Source organism: Nicotiana tomentosiformis, chromosome 5 (genome assembly GCF_000390325.3).
Source record: "Nicotiana tomentosiformis chromosome 5, ASM39032v3, whole genome shotgun sequence".
In the NCBI taxonomy this organism is placed as follows: Eukaryota; Viridiplantae; Streptophyta; class Magnoliopsida; order Solanales; family Solanaceae; genus Nicotiana; species Nicotiana tomentosiformis.
This window is the reverse complement of record NC_090816.1, coordinates 96,439,127-96,464,156: the sequence shown is the minus strand read 5'-3', so window position 1 is coordinate 96,464,156 and position 25,030 is coordinate 96,439,127. Positions and strand designations below refer to the sequence as shown.

Below are 25,030 nucleotides of genomic sequence, written 5' to 3'. Positions count from 1 at the left end.
ATTAATTCTACTAATTATAATTACAAGTAAAAGAAAAACTAATGAACTAGCACACTAAGCACGAAGGATTTTAATTCAATGAGAAATAATATTCCAGGGTCGTGGTTATGTAATAATCCTGTCGAATTCTTCAATTATATTCCTATGAGATTAGAGATAAAAATAACGCATTAACAATCTCTTGCACAATTGGCTAAGCACGGTAAATAGGTATATTTCTATTCGTATTCGCAAATCAATTCCCCAATGACTGGGCTCAAGATCGCGCTCTATTAAATCCTATTGCAATCAAGAATTACCTCTTTCAAGTTCAACTCAAGATTCATACATAGTATTTCACTGTTAGCTAGGCAGTAAAATAATTAAACTCAGGGATATGAATCAACAACCCAATATGATAAATTAACTCGTCAAATCAATATTCGAATATCACCATTCATGTAAAACCATAACCCCAGAATAAACGAGTTTAGCCACACATAGTCATGGTAGTAATCTCAAATAATTCCCAAGAATATATAAAAATCAATAAAAGAAGGGAAAAAGAAGAACTCAAGACGAATTCCATCTCCACACTATGTGATGGTTTTTCCCTGCTTTCAAGTGTAATAGATGACCTAAAAGAGGTATTTTTGGCTTATATATTGCATACAAAGGTCGTGGGCCAAAGTTTTTCTTTTCCTATTCCGACTCAGCTTCAGGGATTGATGCTGGGGTGGATGCTTCGCGTCCGACTCAGCTTCAACTTCTCAGCATCGCATACTAGGGTGGATGTGTCATCCCTCTGTTCCTTCATCCTTGATGTGCCTAAGTGCGTATGTTAAGGCGGATGCTTTCTCCCGGCTTCACTGCCAAGGATGCACCAAATACACTTTTTTTCTAGGTTGGATATGGCGCATCCATCCTCTTCTCCTATAACTGGAGCACATTTTCTTCATATTTTTGCACGCCAAACATCTAAAATCATCACACACAACTCAATTAGTCATAAAACCAATACTTAACACATATTGGGCATTTTAAAGATCAAATAGCACCAAAAGGTGGTTAAAACATGGGTAAAGTAATATTAAAACATATGTCACACCTCTTTTTTTCCGAGGGGATAGGGGAGTTTGTCCACTTAAAGTGGCATTAATCGAAATGGGATTATTTATTTATTCAGAGTCACCACTTGGAATAATTTATGGTGCCCCAAGTCACCGGTTTAAATCCCAAATCGAGGAAATTGACTCTATTTTTACGATCCGCGAACACAAAAGACCGGGTAAGGAATTCCGTTAACCCGGGAGAAGGTGTTAGGCATTCACGAGTTCCGTGGTTTTAGCACAGTCGCTTTTATTGATTAAATTTGGCTTGAATTATTTTTGGATAAACTGTGTTTTATTGGTTTTCATGTTTTACCTATGTCCGCTTTCATTGCTTGATTATTTATTGAAGGACAAAACTACATTATAAATAACGTTATAATTTTATTATGACTTTGCAGTTAAGGTCAAGTTACACAAGCGTGCACTCGAATTTAGAATTATATACCATGATTATGCCACGGAAACCGTATCCACAGCCACGATAAATCATATTATTAATCGCGCCTAAAACAAGCTACGATGTTCAAAATTATTTTTCTAAAATACTTTGAGATTTGTGATGTGATTTAATTATGGAAAGGTGAGTTATATTTCTAAAAAATATCCGGTGCAAAGTAACTATTTGCACTAGAGGACATACATTGATATATACATATGGAGTAGTTAATAAGTTAATAATTGGAACTCTTCTATAAAACTTAACATTCTCAAAGTTGCATTCACGCAACTACAGCTAAATCTCATTGAAATGAAGCATTCATTTTCTCCGTTCTATATACTTCTCGGCTCTCTACTCTTTGTAGTCATATCTATGAAAACTAATGAAACAATCCATGAGAGGAACAAGACCAAACTTTCATTTATCGGAAACTTACACCATTTGTCCTCAAATTATTTTATTTAGCAACAAAGTCAAAAATAATATAATAGCAAAAAAAAGAAAACAATTTAGACATGTTCAAATAGGACAAATATATCTTAACAGTGAACATTCATAAAGAACTAACACAACACAGTTTGAATTCATTAGAACAAATCTAAGAAAAACAAAGTGAGGATAGAAGTGAACCTCGTGAGAATTTAGTAGAAAAGATCTTCATCCTTACATTTGAAAGTTGTTGGTACAGCAAACAACGGGTACTCAAATCAAAGACACGATCGGAAACCTCGAAACGGCACTGGAAAACTCGAAACCAAAACGAACTCAATCAAACTCCATCGGATTCCATGGTTTCAAAATTAAAAATTAGAAGAAGAAGGAGATACGAAAAGCCAGATCTGATTGAGCACACAGTGAGTGTAGCAGCGCTTGAGCCAACAATGGAAAATTCTTTGCTTTTGTGAAATCTCCGGTCGTCGTTTCTATTTACTACTGGAGTTGGAGTATTATTTTTAAGCAAACAAGGTCCTAGTTACTGTTTTTCTTTATGAGTCTGTGTGCTTTTCAATTGAGAAACTAAAGAAGAGGGAATCAGAACGTGGGGAGGGGGAAACGGTTAAAGCTAGGGGTGTAGCCATTCTTCATTTAGGAATTTTGGAATTTAATGATTGTCTTCAATCTCTCTTTTTTTCCAAAGATGGTTGCCGTTTCTCTTTTTAAGGAAAATCCTCTCCCCTCTCTTGTTTGTGTTTACATATATTAAGAAAAGATGAGAGGAGGAGCGTTGAAAATGAACAATAGACTGAGGAATAGTGATACGTGAATAGTGTAGTAGGTGAGTGATGTAACAAGAAAAAAGTAAAAGGGAGTAAGATGTGACACGTAAATAGTGTAGCAGGTAGGTGATGGGACAAAGATATAGTGTAGGAAAGGCAGAAAGTAATTTTATTAGATTTGGTCTGTGATTCAAATAAATTCTTCCGCCCTCTGCGTAATAGACCTGGTTAAAAATACTCAAATTAAATGACTATTGGATCTTAATGATATATCAATATATTAAGTATTTTCCTTCGAAGAATGACTTCCTAAAGCCTGTAAGTATCTGGCTGCAATGAATCATGGCAATAATTTCTACACACTACATCGTTGAGATGCTTATATATAGTCATTCATTTTTTTTATGATATACTTGCTCATCATATTCATATAGTAGAAAGTTTAGAAATAGATTATAACTTGTTCAAGCATTAAGTTAACCGATACTTGTGTTGGCTCGTGAGAAATAACATGTATTTTACGGAATAGTTAAAGTGTGCTCAAGTTGATCTAGACACCATTATTTTTCAAAAAAGAAGCGGTTGTATTGTTATCACGCATGCTCGATAGATGCAACAGCTAATTAGTGTAACACATCATACTTCAATTTTGCCTCACAAACCCACTCCAAAACCTCCGAGCTCAACGAAGGAATCTAGTCAATTAGATTGATCATCCTCATACATTATTTTTTCTATAACCGTGATGTCTCAACCAGTTTGCTCGGATCTCGACTTCCTTAGGTTACCTACTACCTCCTCTCCTCGTACATTTCCTCTTCATTGTACTTTTAGAGTAATATTTACGTGGAAATTATGACCAACAAATCATGGTGTTCTGCGTTAACCAAGTAGTGATTACATACATGAAGATATTGGCTATGACATCAAAAGTAATAGAGAACTATCAGTTTCATACTGCTTTCAACATTTTGATGGGAACTAAGTTTTGGAATAATTCCACCAAAAATCCTATATAAATTTTGGCATTTCCATGAACTTGCTTGGAAGTAAAATTAACAAGTAGCTTTCTCATTTCACGTCTTTTCAGCTCAAGTGCAAATTCTGTAATCTTGACTAGCCAAACATGAATTTAGAATTAGAAATAGGTAGAGAAAGGAAGTTTCTCTCACAATTCCCCTGTTCAGGCCAGGGGCGAAGCTAGTTGCTAGGTTCGCACGAACCCAGTAACTTTTGTTCAAACGGTATATTTTTGTTAAAAATTTCATTAAATATGTACAAACATTAAACTTAGAATCCAATTATTAATACTGAAGTCATTGTTCTAAAATCCAAAACTCGTAAGGTTGAAATTCTAGCTCCACCTCTGATCCAGACCAACATAAAATGGGTACAACAAGGTTTTCTGTTAAGGAGGAGACTGGTTGTGAAGATGAAAGAAACTATACTATCTTCCTGCAATTGACAAAGGAATCAGAGGAGTATATATCAATCCCCACTGTTTTACAAACGTATTCTTCTAACAACAGAAACCACCCAAAACTAATTAGTCTTTAACCTTTACTGGTTTTGTTTCGTGTATTTGGGATCTCAAGCCTAGTTGTATTGGTTTCTACTTTCAATCTTTGAAGATCAAATTAATAAGTGACAAGGCAATCTTAGACACATTTTAGAAGCATAATAAGATGACTTAACCCTCCAAATTATGATTTCCTTTAATACAACAACAACAACAACCCAGTATAATCCCACTAGTGGAGTCTGGGGAGGGTAGTGTGTACGCAGACATTACCCATACCCTGGGATAGAGAGGCTGTTTCCAATAGACCCTCGGCATCCTTCCATCCAAGAACTCCTACCTTACTCTTGGAGTGACTCGAACTCACAACCTCTTGGTTGGAAGTGGAGGGCGCTTACCACCAGAATAACCCATCTTGTCAAAAAGTTTCCAAACTATGATTTCCTTTAATATTATCCATAATAACTTCAACTCTTTATCAGAATGTGCATTTTGACAAGCACTAAAAAGTTATCTTTAGCAAGATACCTACATCAATTTTACCATAATTTGGAACTTAGGATCAAGCAGTAGTTATCATGGAACTCGTCTGGACAAGAAAATTCCGATCGCCTACAACTTGGAACAGGAGTGCCACTTTCAAGATGAGATTTCAATAACTTCCTATAAATGCCGGAGAAACAAAAGCATGTCTCTCCTTAAAAATGTTACATTGAGCAAAAGAGTATTACATGTTTATTTAAAGACTCATACCAATTGGGCTAGAACACATTTAATTTACAGTACTTCATGTGGCTTGACAAGAATGATGTCTATAACCTTTATATGGTCGAGCTCTTAGATAATAGATCAGTAACATCGAATTTAAACCTTTTCCAAGACTGCTGCTGCTATTCTATCATTTCCTCTATCACAACTTCTGTAGACTTAAACATTCCTCTGATCCACTGGAATTGAGATAAACCACCATTTGCATCCTCAAAGTTATATCAGGAAGGTGGTTCTTTTTTTCCTTCTAAAAAGAGCTTGTCAGAATTGTATCAACAAGACTTCATCTTTTAGCCATGCAACATCCTCCAATTTGCTACCCCATAATCCATTAAAAGCTTCCAAACATGAAGAAAAGTCAACATTGGTGATCAAAGTTCGAAAAGAGAACTGCGGGTAATAGGATCATAGTACAGTCAAATGCCAATCTGATCGGGAAAGGTACAAGAAGCAGAAAAAGAATAAATAATTTAGATATGATTCTGAGTAGCCTTTTATGGATGAAAACATGCAGATCATATTGTATAGTGTTATCAAACCCGAAAATGCTAATTGTCAGCTCGAAGCGGGGAAAGCACGATTAACAGGCAAAGAAGTTGGTAATGAACAAAAACAATTGTGCAACTCCTCGGACGCATTAAACATGGAATCTACATCATTTACATAGACCATGTTGCACCAAAAAGCTAGCAAAAATATATATTTGTATTTAAGGCTATTTACCGTTTGCTTTCAAAACATCTGTTGTTTCTTTCAATCCAAATTGTCTACCAAATGACTAAAGGTTATGGTATTCCAAATCTTAAGTGCCTTTTTTTTTAGTCCAACTCTGTTCCAGTTGGCTAAACAATCTAGAAGGGGACATTGTTCAGTTCTTGCCGAAAATTGCAATGACATTCTCCATGTCGGATAAGTGATCGTTCAGTGCTAAGAAGACATCCGTTACAAAGCTGTATTCCTCTTTTCCGGAGATTAGACCGGGTGAGACATGCTTCCTTGGCCACTAGCCAAGAGAAGCAAAAGAGCTGTAAAGGTGCTTTGTGTACCAACTCTTCCTCCAAGGCAAAAATTTCACGTTGCGACAAGTCAATAGACAGTAGCAACACACCAAACAGAGAAGATTTCCATCTAATATTTTTTCACCACCTTTCCATTTAATAGAATCAACCTTATGCTGGTCCACAGTAGAGCTAAAAAGCTTGAAAAGAGAACACGTTCATTCGATTTTTCAGTCATTTAAGATTCTTCTTAGGAAAAGATTCCATCCCTGGGCATCGAAAAAATCGACAATCGCAGCATCATGAAGAGAAGAAATGTTGTAGATGTCATGAAGAAAGTTTTTCAGAGGTGTATGTCCAATCAAGAGTTCCCAAAATCTAATCTTTCTACCACAACTTACCATTAAGTCAACATTTGCTTCGCGAATATCACAACATAATTATATGCTTCCAACTCCAATGCCACAAGGAGCATTTGAAACTCTGGTGTGCTAGCGACAATCCGGTGTGTGTTTATCAACTAGAATCCTCTCCAAAGTGCATTTTCTTCCTCATTAAATCTCCATTCCATTTTGCGAATAGACTTTCATTGTGACACTTTAAGGTTTTTAATGCCAAGACCTCCTTTTTGCTTGTCTGTGGTAACACTGCTCCGCTTTACAAGAGAAAAGGACTTGAACTGTTTTTCCCTTGGCAATGAAAGTCCCTCTTAATTTCTCCATGCGCTTTAAAATAGAAGCAGGGCCAGGAAACAGTGAATAGCGTAAGTGGGAAGTCCGAGGTACTTTTCAAGAACCTTATTTTTAATGGCAACTGATTTGTGTTTTTCCTCCAAAGGAAGTCTTAGGTAATTTCTGGGAAGTGAGCCAATGTTGCATTACAAAATTCCACAAGTTAGTGGATATCAGGAAAATTGTTGACAGGAAAGATGGAGCTTTTTGCATAATTTATATGAAGCCCGGAGACTGCCTTCAAATTGTTAGGATCATCCTTAAGAGCAAAAGTCATTCTTTGGCTTCATGAAAAATCAAGGTCAAGGTGTCATCAGCTTACAATACATTAGAGATGTTCAAATCTATTAAACCCCTGAAATTTGCAGAGAAGCAGGAAATCCATTGCTTGAACCAAGCTGTATACGCTTACTTGTTGGGATACAACAACAACAAACCCAGTTTGATCCCATAAATGAGGTCTGGGGAGGGTAGTGTGTACGCAAACCTTACACCTACCTCATAGAGATAGAGAGGTTGTTTCCGATAGACCCTCGGCTCAAGGAACAGTGAAGATAAAGCAACCAAGTAGATTACTTGTTGGGATATATACTATTAACAATGAGTTTGGTTTGGATATAGTATTTATTATAGAACAATTGTTTATTCAATTTTAATAAAGTTTTAAATAGATCACATATTCATCCGTGTCCATTACTTATATAGTAGATGATAGTGTATAGAGTTCAACTTATACACGGAAGATTAAATCATCGGTTCTTATAAGTATAAAGCTTGACTTCACAATCTAATGATGGAATTGAACAAACCATCAAGAATGATTGTAGCACAAGATTAAATATAATTTATCTTGATTATGGGAATGGTTTAATTCCAACTTCTTGTGCTAGTATATTTTGTATGTATTGAACGGACCAAGTAGAAATAAATATTTTATACTGACTTAATAAAATAAATTCTCTAGCCATTAAATATACTTATACTCTTAATCTTGATATAATTATTAATTGTGTATATTATTATTGTTTTGATTTATTACAAGGCGAGATCTTTTCGTAGGTCAATATGCTCGGTAAATTGGACAATGATGATATACATTGGCAAAATAATAGATAGTTGATGGAATCCATGTTTCGGTCTAGAGATTGATTATACACCTTTATGAAAGCTTATAAGTTTACATGTGTAAACCCTGCAGGTAGATTTTGTATCCGTCACATGAAATAAGTTAAGCAAAAGTCTAAAGGAAATAATCAATAAATTAAATCGTCAGTACAACAACAACAACGTTCCAGTGAAATCCCACTAGTGGGATCTGGGGAGGGTAGTGTGTACACAGACCTTAACCCTAACCCGAGGGAGTAGAGAGGCTGTTTCCGAAAGACCCTCGGCTCAAGAAGACGAAAAGAGACAATATCAGTATCACCAATAGAAATCATAGGAAAAATAACATCATGGAAATGAGAAAGTAGATGCAAAGCAAACGGGATAGACAATAATTTAAATCGTCGGTAGTTTAATTTATTTGATTAGTATCTGAATCTTAACATGAGGAGTTAAATAAGGTTTAATGGAAGAATTTCGAAATTGAACTGAGGAGTGCAGTTATGAATTTTTAGTGGAATAATTCGTAATTTATTATAGTAGTATTAATTCGGATATTTCGAATTAAGTCTATAATAGGAAGCCTCGTTAATTAAATATTGTGGTCCCTAATGTGCCTTAATAATTAGGAATTAAATGGAATTCTATTTCTTGGTGGAAAAGGAAGACCCAACAGGTTTAAGAAAAGATTTTAAACCCTAAAACATGTGGCTATATAAAGGGGTCTTATTCCATAAGGAGGCTATGGTTTTTACTATACGATTCTCCTAGGAGAAACTCGCCCACACGAGTTTTGCCAATTTCGGGTATTATGTGGGTCACACAGCAGAAGACTGTGGAACTGGAGGATGATCTCGTGAAGGATGTTTGCTCTCACTTGAAGGCTCTTTTCTCGATCGCGGTCACGCTTCAAGAGATAAGAATCGATTTTATGTTCGATTAAAATTTGTGATTATGTGTTGTCTATATTACGTGCAAGTGATCTAGCTATTTGTTTACGCTGTTTATACATGTTTCCACCATTACTAAGTCCCTTCATGACCAGAACAAAGAGAATAAGAGAGAGGGTTTTATGGTCTCAATCCTATTTGACTAGAGAAGATACCATGAGGTGCAACCATGAGGTGTACCATTTATGAGCACCGAGAGCTTCACAGACGAAATAAAAAAGCTGATCCAACTTATCCATTGAGACTAGAGCTGGCAAAATGGATAAACTTTTCAAGTATTTGCCCATATTATTCGCTTAAAAATGGGTCGTATAATTGATTTATTTAAATGGATAAAATATGGATCATATCCATATTAACCGCTTTAGAAAATGGATAACCATGGGTCAAGAATGGATCATCATCACCAGCACCCTCCAATCATTTTCTGAAACTATCCAATGCTACGTCCCCCCATCCCCACCAACCACCCAAGCCTCACCCCAAACACCACCCACCATACCATACCCACCCTACCTACAAATCATTGATTAGGCAATCTCACTAATACATATAATTACCACAGTAGGTTATTACATTTGTTAAACAAAGAGGATTCCTTTAATATTCTAATGATATGGAAACATAATGGCTATTTAGTTCAAATAAAGTATAAACAAGAACTTGGTTTGTGGACTTTTAAGTCATAACTCAATAAATCATTTTAAAATTTTCCAGAGGTTCTTCAATTGGAAAATTTGTGACATAACCTCTCATTGTTATGTTTTCCAGAATATTAATCTCAAAATGTTGTGGAAAACATAAGTTGAATCTGCTATCAAATTAGGAATTTAAATTTTTGCCTCAATTCCAAGTTTAAAAAAAAAGGAAGCTAAGGTATAATATCTATAATACGAAGACGATATAGTGTATATCCACGAAGCCTCACTTTGATGGAGTTAAGAGAACTATATAGAAGCAAGATAAGGTTGTAGTCATATATAGAGTCTTGGGTAAGAAGCAACGGTTAACCCATTTTTTATTCGTATTAAATGTGGGCCGGTCGGATATTTTATTTGTTTTTACCTAATCCGTTTTTGACCCGCCCATATCCAACCCAACTCTCCCGTTTGCCAGCCCTAATTGAGACTGAAGCCCATTTGTCTCAATTAATCTAGCAAAAACCTCTAATTGGCATGATCAAAAGCCTTCTCGATGTTCAAATTGCAAAGAATTCCAGGTTCTTGGTTTTCCTTCTTGAGTCCAAGCAACATTCACGATCAAAGCTACATCAGTGATATTTCTATCACTACGGAAAGCCGTCTGGGAGGTGCTGATCAGCTTACGTAGCAAAAATAATCTGTATGCAAGAGCTTTGAGTATAATCTAGTAGAAACTGCCTATCAGACTGATAGGTCTATAGTCCTTAGGTTCATTTGTACCGCTCTTCTTTGGAATGGGAGCAATATAGGAGGGATTTAAGCTTCTCTCAAAATGCTCCGGATTATGGAAATGGTTTATAGCCTGCATCAAGTTATCTTTAATGGTCGACAAACAGTGCCTGTAGAAATACATAGAAAGACCATCCGGACTCAGTGTTTTGTCACTATCACTACACGAGTAACAGCAAGAATTTCCTCATGTATTTACTTGTTTAAGGCCCTTGGTAAGCTCTGCATTTTCCACACCAATTTTAACTGAAACAAGCTAAGATGCATTGAACATTTGAGGAATTGGCAGTGATGGGATACAGGTTAGCCAATCATGGACCTGAAGACCTTTCAACTAGACGAAAAGTGCTTTGAAGACTTTACAAGATCAATGAAAGAAACATAGAAGGTCTACAACATACTAAAGTGGAGATTTTAAGCAAAGGGGGTGGCTACATTTAAATGGCCAAGCGGCCAATTAGCTAGGCAAAGCAAATTTCCTTGATTTCCTCGCTTTTAGCTTAAGGGTATTATAGTAACTACTTAGGTTGATTTATCTACTACTATAAACAGTAATTAGGGTTTAGTTCATTAGTTAGTTTTTGGATGAACATTGATGTTTAGGCTGCTTTGTGAGCTGAAGACCCTCTTATATCTCCATAGAACCCTCTTGAATACTTGGGTAAGTATTCCCTTGTATGAGTTCAATTTCCCTTCTCCCTTGGACTACAATCATATAATTGAAAGCTTAATTTTTGCTTCCAATGATTAAATCCTTTCTAGCTTCTATCTCTAGTAACTTCTATCTCGTCTCCCTATTTTCTATCTAGTGTTGGTTGTTGTGTGTTATTTTGATTCTCATACCACATCAAGCAGATATTTCGAAGTTAGATTATCTAAGTTATACAATATACTCATCCCCTGTAGGAAACCGCTAAGCAGCCTGAGCCACAAATGGTTTTCCAACCTACCCCAACTTATTTGTTCCTTTTTCTTCCCATGGATAAGTCAAATTTTAGTGTTCAATTTAGGAGATCATTTACACATGGGAATTTAGTCGTTTGCATCCTGAGCTTGACTATGATTATATGCTCCAAAAGCTTTATTTGCCACATGGCTATTCATTGTATTCAGAGAATTCTTTGATCAGAAAAGCTAGCAAGATGTCGTGCAATTAATGTTTCTGCTATGATTTCCAAGGTGATCTTGTATGTTACACGGTAACCCAAAAGAAAGAAACCAAAAAAGAAAGGACAATAGATATCATGATATCCTGCATTCTGGGAATCATGTCGCATAAGATGTCTACAAAGCCTACTAGCCTTTATCTTAGAGGGGTTTTCCCAATGCATAGCAGTTGTCAAATTCGTATTATTAGGCCAGGGACACTACATTCATATGAAGACCCAAATTTAGTGGAATTTCACCGAATGGTATTTTAGTTAGAGTTATCAGTACATATGCTAACTTTCTTTCAAAGATCTCTTTGCACTGGAACGCAGGTTAGGTCAATTGCACATCCAGAACCCATTATAACCTACGGAGTTACACGACCCCAATCCAATTTTGCAGCATCGCAGCTCAAATTGCACTAACACATCTCCTAATAAAACATTTTACTCATGAACTCTAATTAAGTGAGTTTATCATCCTGTTTCTTCCTGATCACATTTTACGAATAGGAAAAAGGATGTCATTGCAAGAGCAAGAAAATATTTTAATCAACTAAGTTACTCACGAACTAGTCAAAAAACGGAAGTGTAAGAGAAAAGTTCATCTGCTCTGTGCTCAAGGAAAAAGAACATATTTTTACCTAGGATCGTTGCAGCGTTGCATAGCGGGCATGATTGTATGTGATGGATACTGAAGTCATCATTCTTAGCCAGAGCCAAGGGGCATGACAGCAAGAATTTACACGTTTGGTGTCATTATCAACCTGTCTTTGATACACTTTTTCTCCTCTTGATCAGTCCTTTTATCAGAGTGAAATAAGTAGACTTCTGTAGAGCAATACCTCTCTGAGTAAGTTCTGTATAGATAAGCATCGCATCTTTATATCTTCCCTCTGCACAAAGCTCATCAATCTGCTGTGAATAAGCAATTGAACTTGGATCTAGTTCATGTGAAGATTCAGCTGTGAGTTCATGTTCCCTGTTATCCATTTGCGGCTGCTGTTCAGATGGTCTTTCTCTCTCTGTCATATTTGACAAAAATTCTTCTGCTTCCTTAAGCCTTCCAGCACCAGTAAGTGCACCAATAATAGCATTATATGTGTACTTATCACGTTGGACATTTTTCTCTTCCATTTCAGCAACAAGGCCTAGAGCATCCTCAAGTCTTTGATCTTTACAAAGAGCCGTAATCAAGGTGTTATAAGTTACTACATCAATGGTCTTCCCTTTATCAATCCACGTATTAAATAGCTTAATGGCTTTTTCAAGCATACCTTCCCTACAAAGTCCCCGAAGAAGAATGTTGCATGTATATACATCAGGCTTAAAAGAATTCTCCACCATTTTGTTGTGAAATTGAAATGCTTTCTCAATGTTCCCCTCCCAACAGTATCCATGAATAATAGTATTGTATGTTATTTCATTAGGCACTATGCCCTTCTCTAAAAGTTCGTTGAGTTTAGCGATTGCCAGCTGAGTTTTACCTGATTTACAGAGCCCTCCAATTATGATGTTGTATGTGATAATAGTGGGAATTACCTCTCTCTCTTTCATCTCATCCCAAAGCTTAAGAGCTTTTTCCATATTTCCACACCTAAAGTACCCAGCAATAAGAGTGCCATAACTTACCGCATCGACAAGATAGCCCCTGGTATGAGCAACAGAGAGCAACTCGTAGGCCTCATCAAGTTTCCTTTCTTGACAAAGAGTATGAAGCATTGTATTGAGAGAAAAATTATCCATTTTCAAACCTTTTTCACCCATTCTTTTCATTATCCTCAAAACCTCTGGTAGATTTCCTGCTTTACAGTATGCACTTATCAAAGTATTGTAGGAAACACAATCTGGACATAAACCACCTTCCTCCATTTGTTGAATCACCTCTCTAGCTTTTTCTACCTTCCCTTCTTTGCAATACCATTTAATCAATGTATTATGAGTAGATTCATCACATTTGATCCCTTTCTTATTCATTACTTCAAGCAGATCAAAGGCCTCTGAACTTCTCTTATTATCAAGACACCCGTTAATCAGGGTGTTATAAGTTTTCACATCAGGCAACAATTTCAACCCGACCATCTCATCCCGAAGCTTAAAGGCATCATCGATCCTTCCTTCATTACACAGACCATCAATCAACATATTATAAGTCCAAAGATCAGGCAACGTATTGTTCTGCGTCATCAGCTCGACGACCTGAGCAGCGTCCTTCAACCACCCCATTTTACAATAACCATGTACCAAAATATTATACGTATTCCTGTTTGGCACGAGACCTTTACCCTTCATATCCAACAACAAATCCCTAACATCATTCAACCTACCTTTCTTGCACAGTCCATCCAATAAAGTATTATAACTCACATTATCCGGCACGCAACCAAACTCACTCATTCTATTCAACAAGCCATTAGCATCCTTAAACTTGTAAACTAAACAATACCCTCTAATCAAAATATTGAAAGTATTTGTATTCGGAGCCAAACCAAGCTTAAGCACATCATTGAACAGCTCATTACATAAATCAACAGAGTGAGTAGAAGGGTACTTTACCAATGCATTAATCAAAGTATTAAAAGTCAGCGAATTCGGGCACATTCGAAGGCGTTTCATTTTCTTGAAAATCTGAAGAGCAAGATGGGGTTGTTCACACTGGCAATAAGAACCAATAGCAGTATCCAACAAATCCCTTGAGGGTTGAGGGAAAGAGGAAATGGGGTGAAGGAGGTGACGGTGGAGAAGGTGTTGGGGGTGATCAGAAGGGATAAAGTTAAGGAGAAGGGATTTGGCAATCTTGAATTTGCGATGGGATAAGAGGGAAGATAAGAGAGAGGGGAGGGCAGGAAAAGGGAGGGGGTGGGTGGAGAGAGAGGGTATGTGGGATTGAGACCATTGGAAGAAGGAGAAGAGGGTGGTGGGGTGAGAAGAGAGGGTAGGGGAGGAGAGAATGGAGTGGATAATGGGAAGGGTGAGGTGAGGGAGGTAGGATTTGAGAGTGGATTTGGGGAGGGATTTGGAGGAAGAGAGAAGAGTGGTGATTGTTTGGATTAGTTGAGAAGGATTCAATGGAGAATATCCTGGAGTTGGGGAACTCATTGGTGTTTGATTTTTGGGGTTTTACAGAGAGAAACAAGGGGTTTATACTGAGGTTTCAGTAGCTGACCGAAGTTGTCTTCTTGTTTTGCTTTAGGCTTCCATCGCATTTACAGAACTAGTATATTTTATTTTGTCTTACTTTTGTGCAGGAACAAAATATAATTAAAATTTGTAAAACTTTTTTGGCTCTTTTTATGTTGGCGAGCACACTCCACTTCTAATCAAGAGGTCATGAGTTCGAGTCACCCAAGAGCAAAGTGTTTAGTTGTTGGAGGAAGGGAGCTGAGCGTCTATCAGAAACAGCCTCTCTACCCCACGGTAGGGGTAAGGTCTGCGTACAAACTATCCAAAACCCCACTAATGGGATTATACTTGGTTGTTGTTGTTGTTTCGTTTTCCTTTTCCTTTTCCCTTTTTCTTTTTCTTTTTTTTGAGACCTTAACAGCCGTTAGGTATATGGTAAAATATTTATTAAAAAAAGCTTATATATATATATATGCTTACGGGTGTCGATGTATCTTTAAAAACCGACTAAACCAACTGAACTGAACCGTATTGAACCGATTAGTAGGCTTATTTTAACAAAATTGTCAATTTTTATATAAATTTATAGTCATACCGAATAATATGGTAGGTTTTTAATTTTATAAAATAAACCAAAAAAATATCGAACTGTACCGAATAAATTTATATAAAAAATATATATTTTATATACTAAATTTAGAATTAACAAAGTATTAAGTTTTTTTTTCTTCAGCCGTGGGATTATGAAAATGGATACAACTAACCAAGTAATTAATACCTAGAGTCCCAACTTCCAAACTTATTATACGACTCGTATTGAAACTAAACTAGTTCAAACGTCTTGAATAGCAAGCCACTAGGTGTTCTAGCGATCTTCAGTAGTAAGCCACAAGGTATTTGATATCTTTCCACTCGTATGATTTATATTTCTCTTATTTTTGCTAAATTTATTTTATGTTATCATAGAATAGTATGAGATATTTTTACCTTTTGGTACAAAAATTAAGAGGTGTTCAAAATGAAGGGCAAAAAGGTTAATTTATTTTTATTGAATTTTTTGGTCTTTTAATTTTGTACTTTAAACTTCACACTTATAATAGTATATGATATGATATGATATGATGATATGATAAGAGTCAAACTTTGATCGTAAAGTCATTGATGTGTTTAGTCAGGAAAAAAAATCATGCTTATTTAATTTGTGTACCTTTATAAAAAGAAAAAATATTGGTAGTCCTCAATTTTTATTTTTATAATTTTCATCCTTTAAAAATAAAGAAGAAATAATCGTCTTATTATTTTTTTGGCAAAATGGCCTCTTGGCCACTTAAACTTGTACCCGATTGTCATGCCGGTAAATGAACTTTCAAAATTTTCATATGAACACTTCAACTTGAGCATAAGTGAACTAATAAACACCTCTAACAGTTGAATCAATCTATTTGGCATCAGTTATTCCTAGTCAGCTGTTGTGCATGTAAGTCACGCCTGGCAGGAGCGTGAATGTGATTTTTTTTAATGGCCAACGGTAATAAACCCAAGGGCCCATCTATTTAGAGGGCTTCTTCTTCCTCTTTTGGCCTACAACCTCCATTTTTGACTTACACAAGCTCTAAATCTCTTATTCTCTTCAAATTGTTTACAGATTCAAGTCAAATTATTTCTTCTCTAGGTGGATATTTTATTCTTCAGGCCAAGAATGTAATGGAAAGTTGTATAGTTTGTCATTGCAAAGTTGACGTAGTTGTGTGTATAACCTGGAAGCCCACCAATCCGGGTAGAAGGTTCTTATGATGCTCAAATTATGGTATAATTGGTTGCTGTAATTTTTTCAGGTGGGTTGACCCACCTCTTCCAGATCATTACAAACTAGTAATTTCAGGATTGCTATCAAGAATTCGCGTCAATGAGCAGCGAAGGAACATGGGAAAATAATATGTAATTGTATTTGTTGTTGATGCACTGCTCTTTGTAGTGTTATTCTTAATTTAAAACCTTTGTATTGTATATTTATTCTTAACAAACAATGACAATGTCAAGTATATGAAGTATTTTGCTGCAATGAATAGTTATGCTTGGCATTGACATCTGAACATATATTAGACAAGTTAAAAACAACCATTTGGATTGTCACTAGTAGGCCATCAAATCTGCATACTAGCATAAACGAGTTTACAACTAAGTTCTGAATATTTCAAACCAAATCTTCCATAAAATAACCTACAAATAAGTTTTGATACTAACAAACTTAAACTTTCACAAAAAGAAATATTTCTTCAAATCATTGTGGTTGAGACAGGTTAAAGTTGGACTGCGATTGACTCAGGCTTGGTTGAGTTGAAGAAAGAGTTTCAGATTGGCTTAGGGTTGCCTAAGTTTGTCTCCTTCTAGCCCGTTGTTGAAGCTGCCTTTGTGTTAGTGCATTTGTTCCTTTCCACCTTAGTCTAGGTGCTTTATATCTAAGATCAATATTGATCTGGCTAGCATCAATTAGTTGCCTAAGATCATGTGTGACTCTGTCCCTTAACTCAAACTACATCCAAATAGAAATATAATTAGAACTTAGTATAGTAATTAGACACAACAATTGGAGAGAATTGCACATACTTACCCTCTCTATGATTGTCCCTGATTCACCAAACAGTATTCCAAATCCAGTAGTCCTAGGCCTTTCACCTAAAGTTCTAAGAATTTGTTGAGGAGTCCTTGATCTTTCTTCTTTAGTTCCAGATTGTTGTGTTCCTCATCCACTATCAGCAGTAGTTCCATAATTTTTTTTTGTTGCGGATCTAGCTGTTGTAATAGTAGTAGATTGTTGTGATGCAGATCCACCACCACCAGTAGTACCATAATGACCTCCTGATGCAGTTGTTGTAGCACGTGCATTTGCAGTATTACTCCCAGCACCAGCAAGTGAACTTTGACCTTTCTAAAACACCCAGAATATAAAAATTCAGCAAAAGACTAAAAAACACTTAAAGTATAAGAAGCATTTGATTCTTACCAGGATTGCACAACCTTTCTTGTTATGCAATACTGTCTTGCAATTAGAACACGTCATTGGTGTCCCCTTCCTTAATCTCTTACCATATTTCTTTGTAGGTTCATCTGGAGCCTTCTTTCTATATTTCTTAGGTCCACCAGGCATCTTAATAATTGCATGAGGCTCAACTTTGGGGTTTTAAGTTGGAGGCCACATCTCCATATTAGTCATAAGTTGAATGTAACAATTGAATGCCTTGAGGTATGTTTTCTTCTTATACCAATGCTCAACATAGTCAGCAGTGTCATACCTTTTAAAAAAAATTGCACAAAGTGTATGGGAGCAGGGTATGCCTTTCAGTTGCCACATTCTACATGTACACTCTTTCTTTACAAAATTAACTATGTGTTTGTAAATTCCATCTTGGATCTCAAATCCAGTGTCCCCATTTCATTTATATTCATGTTTGGTGGCTCTTATAGATTGCTCTTCAATGTACCTCATTGCCATAGGAGATATATCAGAATTTCACTTTGTAGAAAATTCTCTCATATTAGTCACCCTCTCAATTACCTTCACTCTGATCTCTTCCAACATGGTTATGATTGACTTGTGCCTAGAAGTAAGTATCCAACTGTTGAAGGTCTCACACATGTTGTTCTTGAAAAAAGGTCGTGCACCATAACTGTTTGGGATATCTAAGCAAGTCTTCTATTATCTTATTCCCATCCAATTTTGCCAACTCATCTAGTTTAACCTTCAGAAATGCTTCAAATTAAACTCTTGCACAACCCCAGAACTTCTTCCTTCTTTCTTCACCACTCCAGATTTTCTTCCAGTTGCTCCATATGTGCCTTGCACATATTCTATGCTCAGCATTTGGCATCAATTCAGATACAACTTGAACAACAAAAATACACTATTAGAGTTCATCCAATGCAATCTTAAATATTAAAGTAAAAAATAAAATTAAAATAATACACATACCTTATGCATATCAGACATAATTGTTAGTCCTTCACCTTCAAATTCTGTCAGTTTCAAGTCCTCCATTAGACACCTAAAAAACCAAGACCAATTGTTCTTGGTCTCTTTCTCAACCACTGCCCAAACAACAGGGTACATCTAGTTATTACCATCCTTAGCAATATATGACAATAGCTCACCTTTACACACTCCCTTTAGAAATGCACCATCAAATCTAATTACATTTTTACACCCTTCTAACCAACCTATTTTCAAATCATGTAAACACATGTATATCCTCACAAAGACCTCTTTACCAGGTTCTATTTCTTTTAAAATCCTCACCATAATAGTGTTGTCTGGGTTAGTAATTCTTATCATGTCAGCATAATCATAAACCCTAGCAAACTCCATTTTGTAATTACCTAAATACTTACCTGTTACCTTCTGTCTAGCCCTGGTATATATTATTTTTCCTACATACACACCATACTTAATCCTTATCAACTCTTGCAACTTTTTGAGCTTTATATCATACTGATTTATGATCTTATATTTGTAATGTTTAACTATCCAAGTTGTGTTAGGAAGCTTGTTTCTTGTGACTAGGAAGCATGAATGTGTTAACAATGAAGTTTTGTGTGTGGCCTGTAAATTGCCTAAAATATGTCATCTACATCTACTAGAGTTCAAACGTGTTGCCCTGATCCTATTCCTCTCATTTGGTCTCAACTTTAACTGAACTCTCCTTTGTACATCATAGTCTTGTAAAGAAGATCTAAATTGTCTAACATTTTCAAAGACCATTCCCACTTGAAAAATAATTTTCTTACAGTTAGGGTCAAAGTAGACCTTTCTACTGTATCTTCTTGGAGGAAGGTTATGCACCTCATCATCTGCATCTACATCATCACTAGTACTATTCTCACTCCCTAGATCTAAACTGTCTAGGTACTGCTCATCCCCTCCCGATTTGCTAGAATATTTAGCAGTCATTTCCTTGTAAATGTCTTCAAATCCAGGGCCAATGTCTATTGGGCCACTAGGTAGCTCATCTACATTAACATCACTAGATCTCTCTTTCCAGTTCTTTTGACAAGAGTGGGTTGCTCTAGTGGTGAGCACCCTCCACTTCCAACCAAGAGGCTGTGAGTTCGAGTCACACCAAGAGCAAGGTGGGGAGTTCTTGGAGAGAGAAAGCCGAGGGTCTATCGGAAATAGCCTCTCTACCCCAGGGTAGGGGTAAGACCCGCGTACACACTAACCTCCCCAGACTCCACTAGTGGAATTATACGGGGTTGTTGTTGTTATTGACTGTTGTTGTCTAGCAGCAACAATGTCAGCTTCTATATTACTTGTCTCTCTAACAACATCCTCATCAACATCATAAAGTGAGTCATATGTATCCTTTTAAGCAAAAACACCCTCATATTCAACATCCTCACTCTCAGAATTACTCTCAAATTCATCACAATCCGAATCTATGGCTAGATGAAAGTTGTAGAACACCCCTTCATCCTCAGTAGACTCTTCTATATCAGCAGCCCTCCCTTTACCTTTCCCCTCAGTGAAACAACTAATATTTATATCATTGGTAGGTGAGTTTATTGCCCTAACATTAACTCTACTTGTTTGCCTCTTTGGCACATCACTAAAGCTAGTTGTTTGGTCATAGGGATATCACTGGGGTCCACACCACTACTTAACATTTCATCCAATTCAATATCAACACATGGTATATTAAAAATGTGACATAAATAAATATCAATAAAATCCCCATCATGAAAGTCCTTGAAGAATTCTAACACATCAACATCATACTTAATAAATCGAGATGGTCCCTTTTTATTGACCTGACATGCAAATTTCTCCACACCTAAGTACCTCATATCATTTGCCCATTTGTTGAATTGAATAACATGCAATTCATCAGTGTCAGCAGTTACAATAGTATGCCATGTTATACCATTTTCATACCTCATTAATGGGCCAGCTATCAGTTATCCCTGATGGTGAAATTGTAATTTCACAAGAACAACCATCCCGCCTCACTATGCCTATGAAAATAAGATAAGTCCAAATCAGTAAAATATTCAAAAGAAAGAGACAATATTGTCTGAACACGTCTTTGAAAAGAACAAGCAAATGCGGGAAAAGAACCCTAACTTTATCATTTTAAGAGACAAAAAATTTCGATATGATAAAAAGTCCTAATTTTTTAACCCTATATGCCAAATCAACGATGGAACCGACAAAATCCAGAGAAAAAAATAAGAATTTAGTATGTTATTCCAAAAAGCCCTAATTTTAAACCCTAAATAACAAAAGAACCATTGCATGCATACAAAACATTATTCTATCATGATCATCTTCAATAACGAATAAAAATACAAGAAAACAACCAGAAATTTCATGAAAGACAATAATCAAACCTTTAATGACTTCTATGTTTCTGGTGGAGGAGAAAGCGACGGTACACGATTGTCTCGGATTTTTGTTTTGGGACCGATTTTGAAAGAAAAATAAACACAACCTTCAGATGATCTAATGAGCGAAAAATCATATGACAATCGTTCTCTCCATTTGAGCATACGATTGAAAATGTTAGAGGGGAATTGAGATAGACGACTTAAAATAAAAATAAAATGAGTATTTTAGGTAAAAAAAATGAATGAGAAATAATTGGTGCTTAGTGGGTTTTCGCGCCTAACACGTGACAGATTTGTTATGTTTGTGAAATTATAATGCGCACGCTATGATTCAAACGTCGGAGATGTTTGTTAATTCACTTATACTTGAGTTGAAGTGTTGGTATGTGAATTTTGAAAGCTCCTTTACCACGTGACAATCGGTACAGTTAAAAGCCTTTTTGCCTACTATTTTCTTATTTATTTTCGAGCAATTACGGTCAAAGCCGAATGTACGGGTGATGTTCAAAGATGCTGAAATTGAAGCCATTGATATATTCCCCATCCGCTAGGCCACATAGTGTGGTCACAGAAGCCTCAACTGTTCCTCTCCGACTCGCCGGTTTTCCGGTCGCCGACAAAAGTTCCGGTTCATTTCCGGCGAATTCACGCATAAAATCTCCTCATCAACTGTTTTCGACTCGCCGTCGCTTAAGCCACCGTTGTTTTTCTGTATCAATGGAATCTGCTGCCGGCGTTAACACGGCGACGTCGTCGTCCGTGGTGAGGCTGAAACCCATAGAAGCAACCCCTGAGAGTTTTAAAGAGTTCGGTCAAGTAATTGAGGCGTCCCCTGATGGGGAAGAATTTGGACCTCGTGATGCTCAGCTTGACTTGAGCCGTGGCATTCCCAGGTCAGGATTCTTCTTTATTTATCTCAGATAACATTTTCTTGTACAATAATGATGTTCTTCTTAATAAATTTGCTGGTGCTATGACGAATTACTGTAAGACCAGCTTCAATTGAACTCATTTTCATACAAATAAGATTAGAAAACCTAACTGTGTAGCCTAGGAATATCAAAAATTGAATCTTGGCTGTTTGTATGTATTGATAACCAAAAAACTCCCGAGGGTTAGTGAGCATGATGTGAAACTTAATAGATAATGGGCCTGCTCTTTTAACCTTCTCCACTAAATACCACACTTTTGTCTGTGGTTCAAACCCCTGATCAGGGGGAGTTAGCATGCTTATTAGGTGTTCGGCCGAACCCAGTAACTTTGGTTCAAACCCTGTATTTGTGTAAAGAAATCTATTATAATGTACAAATAATCTTAAAAAGACTAGAATTCTGAAATCATATCTTCAAATCCTAGCTCTGCCTCTGCCCCTGATGTGTGCCTAACGCCCTAACCCACACATCATGCACTATGCTCTAACCACTAGACCAGCTAATAGTTTTTCTTTTTTAATTTATCCAAATATCATTTGTTGGATTAGTTAATGAGATGATTAAGCGAGTTGAGCTGTGTACGTGGTGTTTTCTATCAGGTTTTACGTTATGCAGCTGAAAGATCGGTCGCTCAGATTTTCTAAGATAACACATCATGCCAATGTGACCCAATGTCTGGGATCTATTGGAGGCAATGTTTGGTATCTTGGAGTTGCTAAGCCATCTATTGTGGATCCAGCTGATATCAAGGGCGCTGCAGGTGCTGATATTGTGCAGTCACGTTGTGGGCACTTTTATGTGCCTCCTGCTGTTGGTGAAGTGCAGGCTTTCAGAATTTCAGGTCCAAAGTTTGTAAAGCTGAACCATGGTACATGGCATGCTGGGCCATTATTTACAGATGACAAAATGGACTTTTACAATCTGGAGCTGAACAATACTAATGTAAGGATCTTCTGTTTTCTACTATTACAGTTGAATTGATCACATTTATGCATGTTGATTACATGCATCATGGAAATTCTGTTTTAGACTAACCAGGGAATCACCCCCTTTCTTTTCTTGGTAACGTTAAGTATTATTGTTTTGGTTCTTAATTTTTAAGCCTAGTTGCTTCTGTTGATAAAAAGAGTGATGATTCAACCAGTTTGAAGCTTTAGTGAACCAAACTTTTGGAAAAGAAAATGCTCCAGCAGATGAAGACTTCTAACACAGGACCTCTATGAGAAACTTATATAAGCAAAATTGATATCTGGGAGGGTCAGAGACTCAGCATCTTTTTCCTCCCATTTCTCTGGGCAACATTTCACATCTATTGGGATGTGACGGAAAACTAAATTTGTGTGTATTCATGTCATTATTCTGATTCATACATTACAATATCTTCTAACTGCCATTATCATGTGTTGAAATGTTGTAGCTGTCTTATTTATAAGCTGTTAGTTGTTAGAGATTGATTTTCTTATTTATATTTTTGGTATGCAACATGCCCTCCCCTTCCCATGGGGGCCAGCTCCTTTTTCTTGGGTTAAGCAGGTAATATTTGGTTGACAGATGATGGCGAGACTTGAACTCTCCATTTGTTATGTAAAGTGTTGAAATGTTTGAATCACCTTCTTAAACATCTAGTGAGGGGGCACTTTCATTTGTTTATTATATGGCTGCAGCAATATCCTTAGATATCTCGTTCTGGGCTTAACAGTCATAAAGAGCCATTTAACACTAAAATAAACTGTGAAATATGTGAATGGGCACCATCAAGTTGAGGACAGACTAACATCGTCAAGGTGGTGCTGGCCTATAAAACCTCATTTGGTGAATAGTTGTTTTATATCAGCTATTTGCAATGAATGCATCAGTTCTTTTGTGGATGTATTGATCTATTGTACATCATGTGCAGGTGGTTGATCACACAACACATGACTTCATCAAGAAGAATGAGGTGGTTTTCCTACTGGATGATTAGGAAAATCACACCAAGCAAAGCATTTCGAGTTTCAAATGAATGATTGGCTGGGGGGATAGTCATGCAGTTCATGCTGTTTAGAGCACCCTTACATATGTACCATAAGTAAGGGCTGACTAGCATTGCTTTCTGGCTTTTGCTTGTGCTTGTGCTGTGAACTGCTGTAAATAGTAGCATTTATTTATCTTACACTCGGCTACAAGCCTACAACACTATGCCCTGGTAATTGGTCTGTATTTGTAAATGCAGCTCAAGTAAAACTCTTGATTTAGTCCTATCCAACTATTACTTAAAGAAATTATCATTCAACATAAATTTTTCATGTTTTTATCATCACCATCTCCATCTTTTATTGTGCATAAGTTTTGGTAAATAAGAAACCAATAATTTGTTTGATTAAGAAAAAGCAGGGATTTAAGAGGTGTGTTTACTATGGATACACCTAGCAATTTTGAACATGCGTTCTTGTTTTGTGTATGACTCCATTCATGTGCAGACTGTTTAGGCAAGTCAAGCAAAAGCATGAGATTGTAAAATCTATAGCTGGAGAACCTTCACTGTCTTCAACAAACTGTCCACATAGTAATATTTCCAGCCAAAAACATAATATATTTATTTATCCCATTTACTAGTTCTCGACCAAGAATTCTGGCATTTTGACAAAAGGAACAGATGCATTTTCACCATTTATCTGTAGCTTCAGTTCTCTTTGCTTCTAAAATACTCAAATTTCGGTCGGCGTGCTTTGTGTATAGGGTAAAATTATTTTATATTAAATGATCATGATTGCATGACACGTGGAATCAGAGGCAAGCGGAAGATGAATCGAGTGAAAATCAAGACCAAGGACAACAATTACGGTTGATATCGGGTAAGATCCCGAAGGGAACGCAGTCAACGGAAGTAAACGAATGTTTGTTACCAGATGACATTTAATGAAGAATATTCCTCAATATTAAATACACAGTCATTGCATAGAATTTTAGCATTCATGGTCTGCCATTACATATTCATCAATGCCCCCATTATTGTCATTTAAGAGGGGCTTGATCCTAGGATCTTGTTTCCTAGGTATAGCTATATAGGGACTTCAACAACCATTGTAAGGACAGGAAATCTCTGGAAAAACGTATGCTATACTTTATTCTCAAGCTAAATAATGCAACTTTACTTTCTGTCTAATATTGCTCTTACTGCTGTCCTCGGAAGCATTGCTCCCGGAGCCAAGCTTGTTATTTC

The 25,030-nt window shown here is 36.5% G+C and overlaps 3 protein-coding genes and 1 long non-coding RNA gene across 7 annotated transcripts; 1 reads left to right on the top strand and 3 right to left on the bottom strand.

The window, feature by feature from the left end:
* Positions 1-377: 377 nt before the first annotated feature.
* LOC104085326 (uncharacterized) lies at positions 378-2,734 on the bottom strand. Its single transcript, XR_683819.4, has 2 exons — positions 2,161-2,734; positions 378-957 (listed from the first exon to the last, which is right to left on the bottom strand). It is a non-coding gene; the product is annotated as an uncharacterized lncRNA (long non-coding RNA).
* Positions 2,735-4,911: 2,177 nt separating this feature from the next.
* LOC104085325 (pentatricopeptide repeat-containing protein At2g16880) lies at positions 4,912-14,681 on the bottom strand. Of its 3 annotated transcripts, none has more exons than XM_070175124.1 (2): positions 12,040-14,681; positions 4,912-10,357 (listed from the first exon to the last, which is right to left on the bottom strand). In XM_070175124.1, the coding sequence occupies exon 1, from the start codon at positions 14,492-14,494 to the stop codon at positions 12,158-12,160; it is 2,337 nt and encodes a 778-aa protein (XP_070031225.1). In that variant the 5' UTR covers positions 14,495-14,681; the 3' UTR covers positions 4,912-10,357; positions 12,040-12,157. The 3 variants fall into 3 exon arrangements, with proteins under 3 accessions (XP_070031225.1, XP_009587621.1, XP_009587624.1); XM_009589326.4 differs by having other exon boundaries at positions 4,912-5,462; XM_009589329.4 differs by having other exon boundaries at positions 4,912-5,372.
* A 577-nt stretch (positions 14,682-15,258) lies between these two features.
* Positions 15,259-21,101, bottom strand: LOC104085324 (uncharacterized). 2 transcript variants are annotated; one of them, XR_683818.4, is made up of 6 exons: positions 20,900-21,101; positions 20,445-20,524; positions 18,489-18,604; positions 17,523-18,401; positions 17,130-17,447; positions 15,259-17,051 (listed from the first exon to the last, which is right to left on the bottom strand). XR_683818.4 is itself a non-coding variant. In XM_070175123.1 (5 exons), the coding sequence occupies exons 4-5, from the start codon at positions 17,664-17,666 to the stop codon at positions 17,262-17,264; spliced, it is 330 nt and encodes a 109-aa protein (XP_070031224.1). In that variant the 5' UTR covers positions 17,667-18,401; positions 18,489-18,604; positions 20,445-20,524; positions 20,900-21,101; the 3' UTR covers positions 15,259-17,261. The 2 variants fall into 2 exon arrangements, 1 of the variants encoding a protein (XP_070031224.1); XM_070175123.1 differs by having other exon boundaries at positions 15,259-17,447.
* Positions 21,102-21,312: 211 nt separating this feature from the next.
* LOC104085323 (uncharacterized) lies at positions 21,313-24,124 on the top strand. Its single transcript, XM_009589325.4, has 3 exons — positions 21,313-21,789; positions 22,428-22,770; positions 23,726-24,124. The coding sequence occupies exons 1-3, from the start codon at positions 21,407-21,409 to the stop codon at positions 23,789-23,791; spliced, it is 792 nt and encodes a 263-aa protein (XP_009587620.1). The 5' UTR covers positions 21,313-21,406; the 3' UTR covers positions 23,792-24,124.
* The last annotated feature ends 906 nt before the right edge of the window (positions 24,125-25,030 follow it).

Bases quoted from the DNA above. Each gene is read 5' to 3' on its own strand.
- LOC104085325 (XM_070175124.1), bottom strand. From the start codon at position 14,494: ATGAGTTCCCCAACTCCAGGATATTCTCCATTGAATCCTTCTCAACTA.
- LOC104085323 (XM_009589325.4), top strand. From the start codon at position 21,407: ATGCTGAAATTGAAGCCATTGATATATTCCCCATCCGCTAGGCCACAT. The intron at 21,790-22,427 runs GTCAGGATTCTT...GTTTTCTATCAG, and splicing joins TTGAGCCGTGGCATTCCCAG to GTTTTACGTTATGCAGCTGA. The intron at 22,771-23,725 runs GTAAGGATCTTC...CATCATGTGCAG, and splicing joins TGGAGCTGAACAATACTAAT to GTGGTTGATCACACAACACA.
- LOC104085324 (XM_070175123.1), bottom strand. From the start codon at position 17,666: ATGCCTGGTGGACCTAAGAAATATAGAAAGAAGGCTCCAGATGAACCT. The intron at 17,448-17,522 runs GTAAGAATCAAA...TGGGTGTTTTAG, and splicing joins AGAAAGGTTGTGCAATCCTG to AAAGGTCAAAGTTCACTTGC.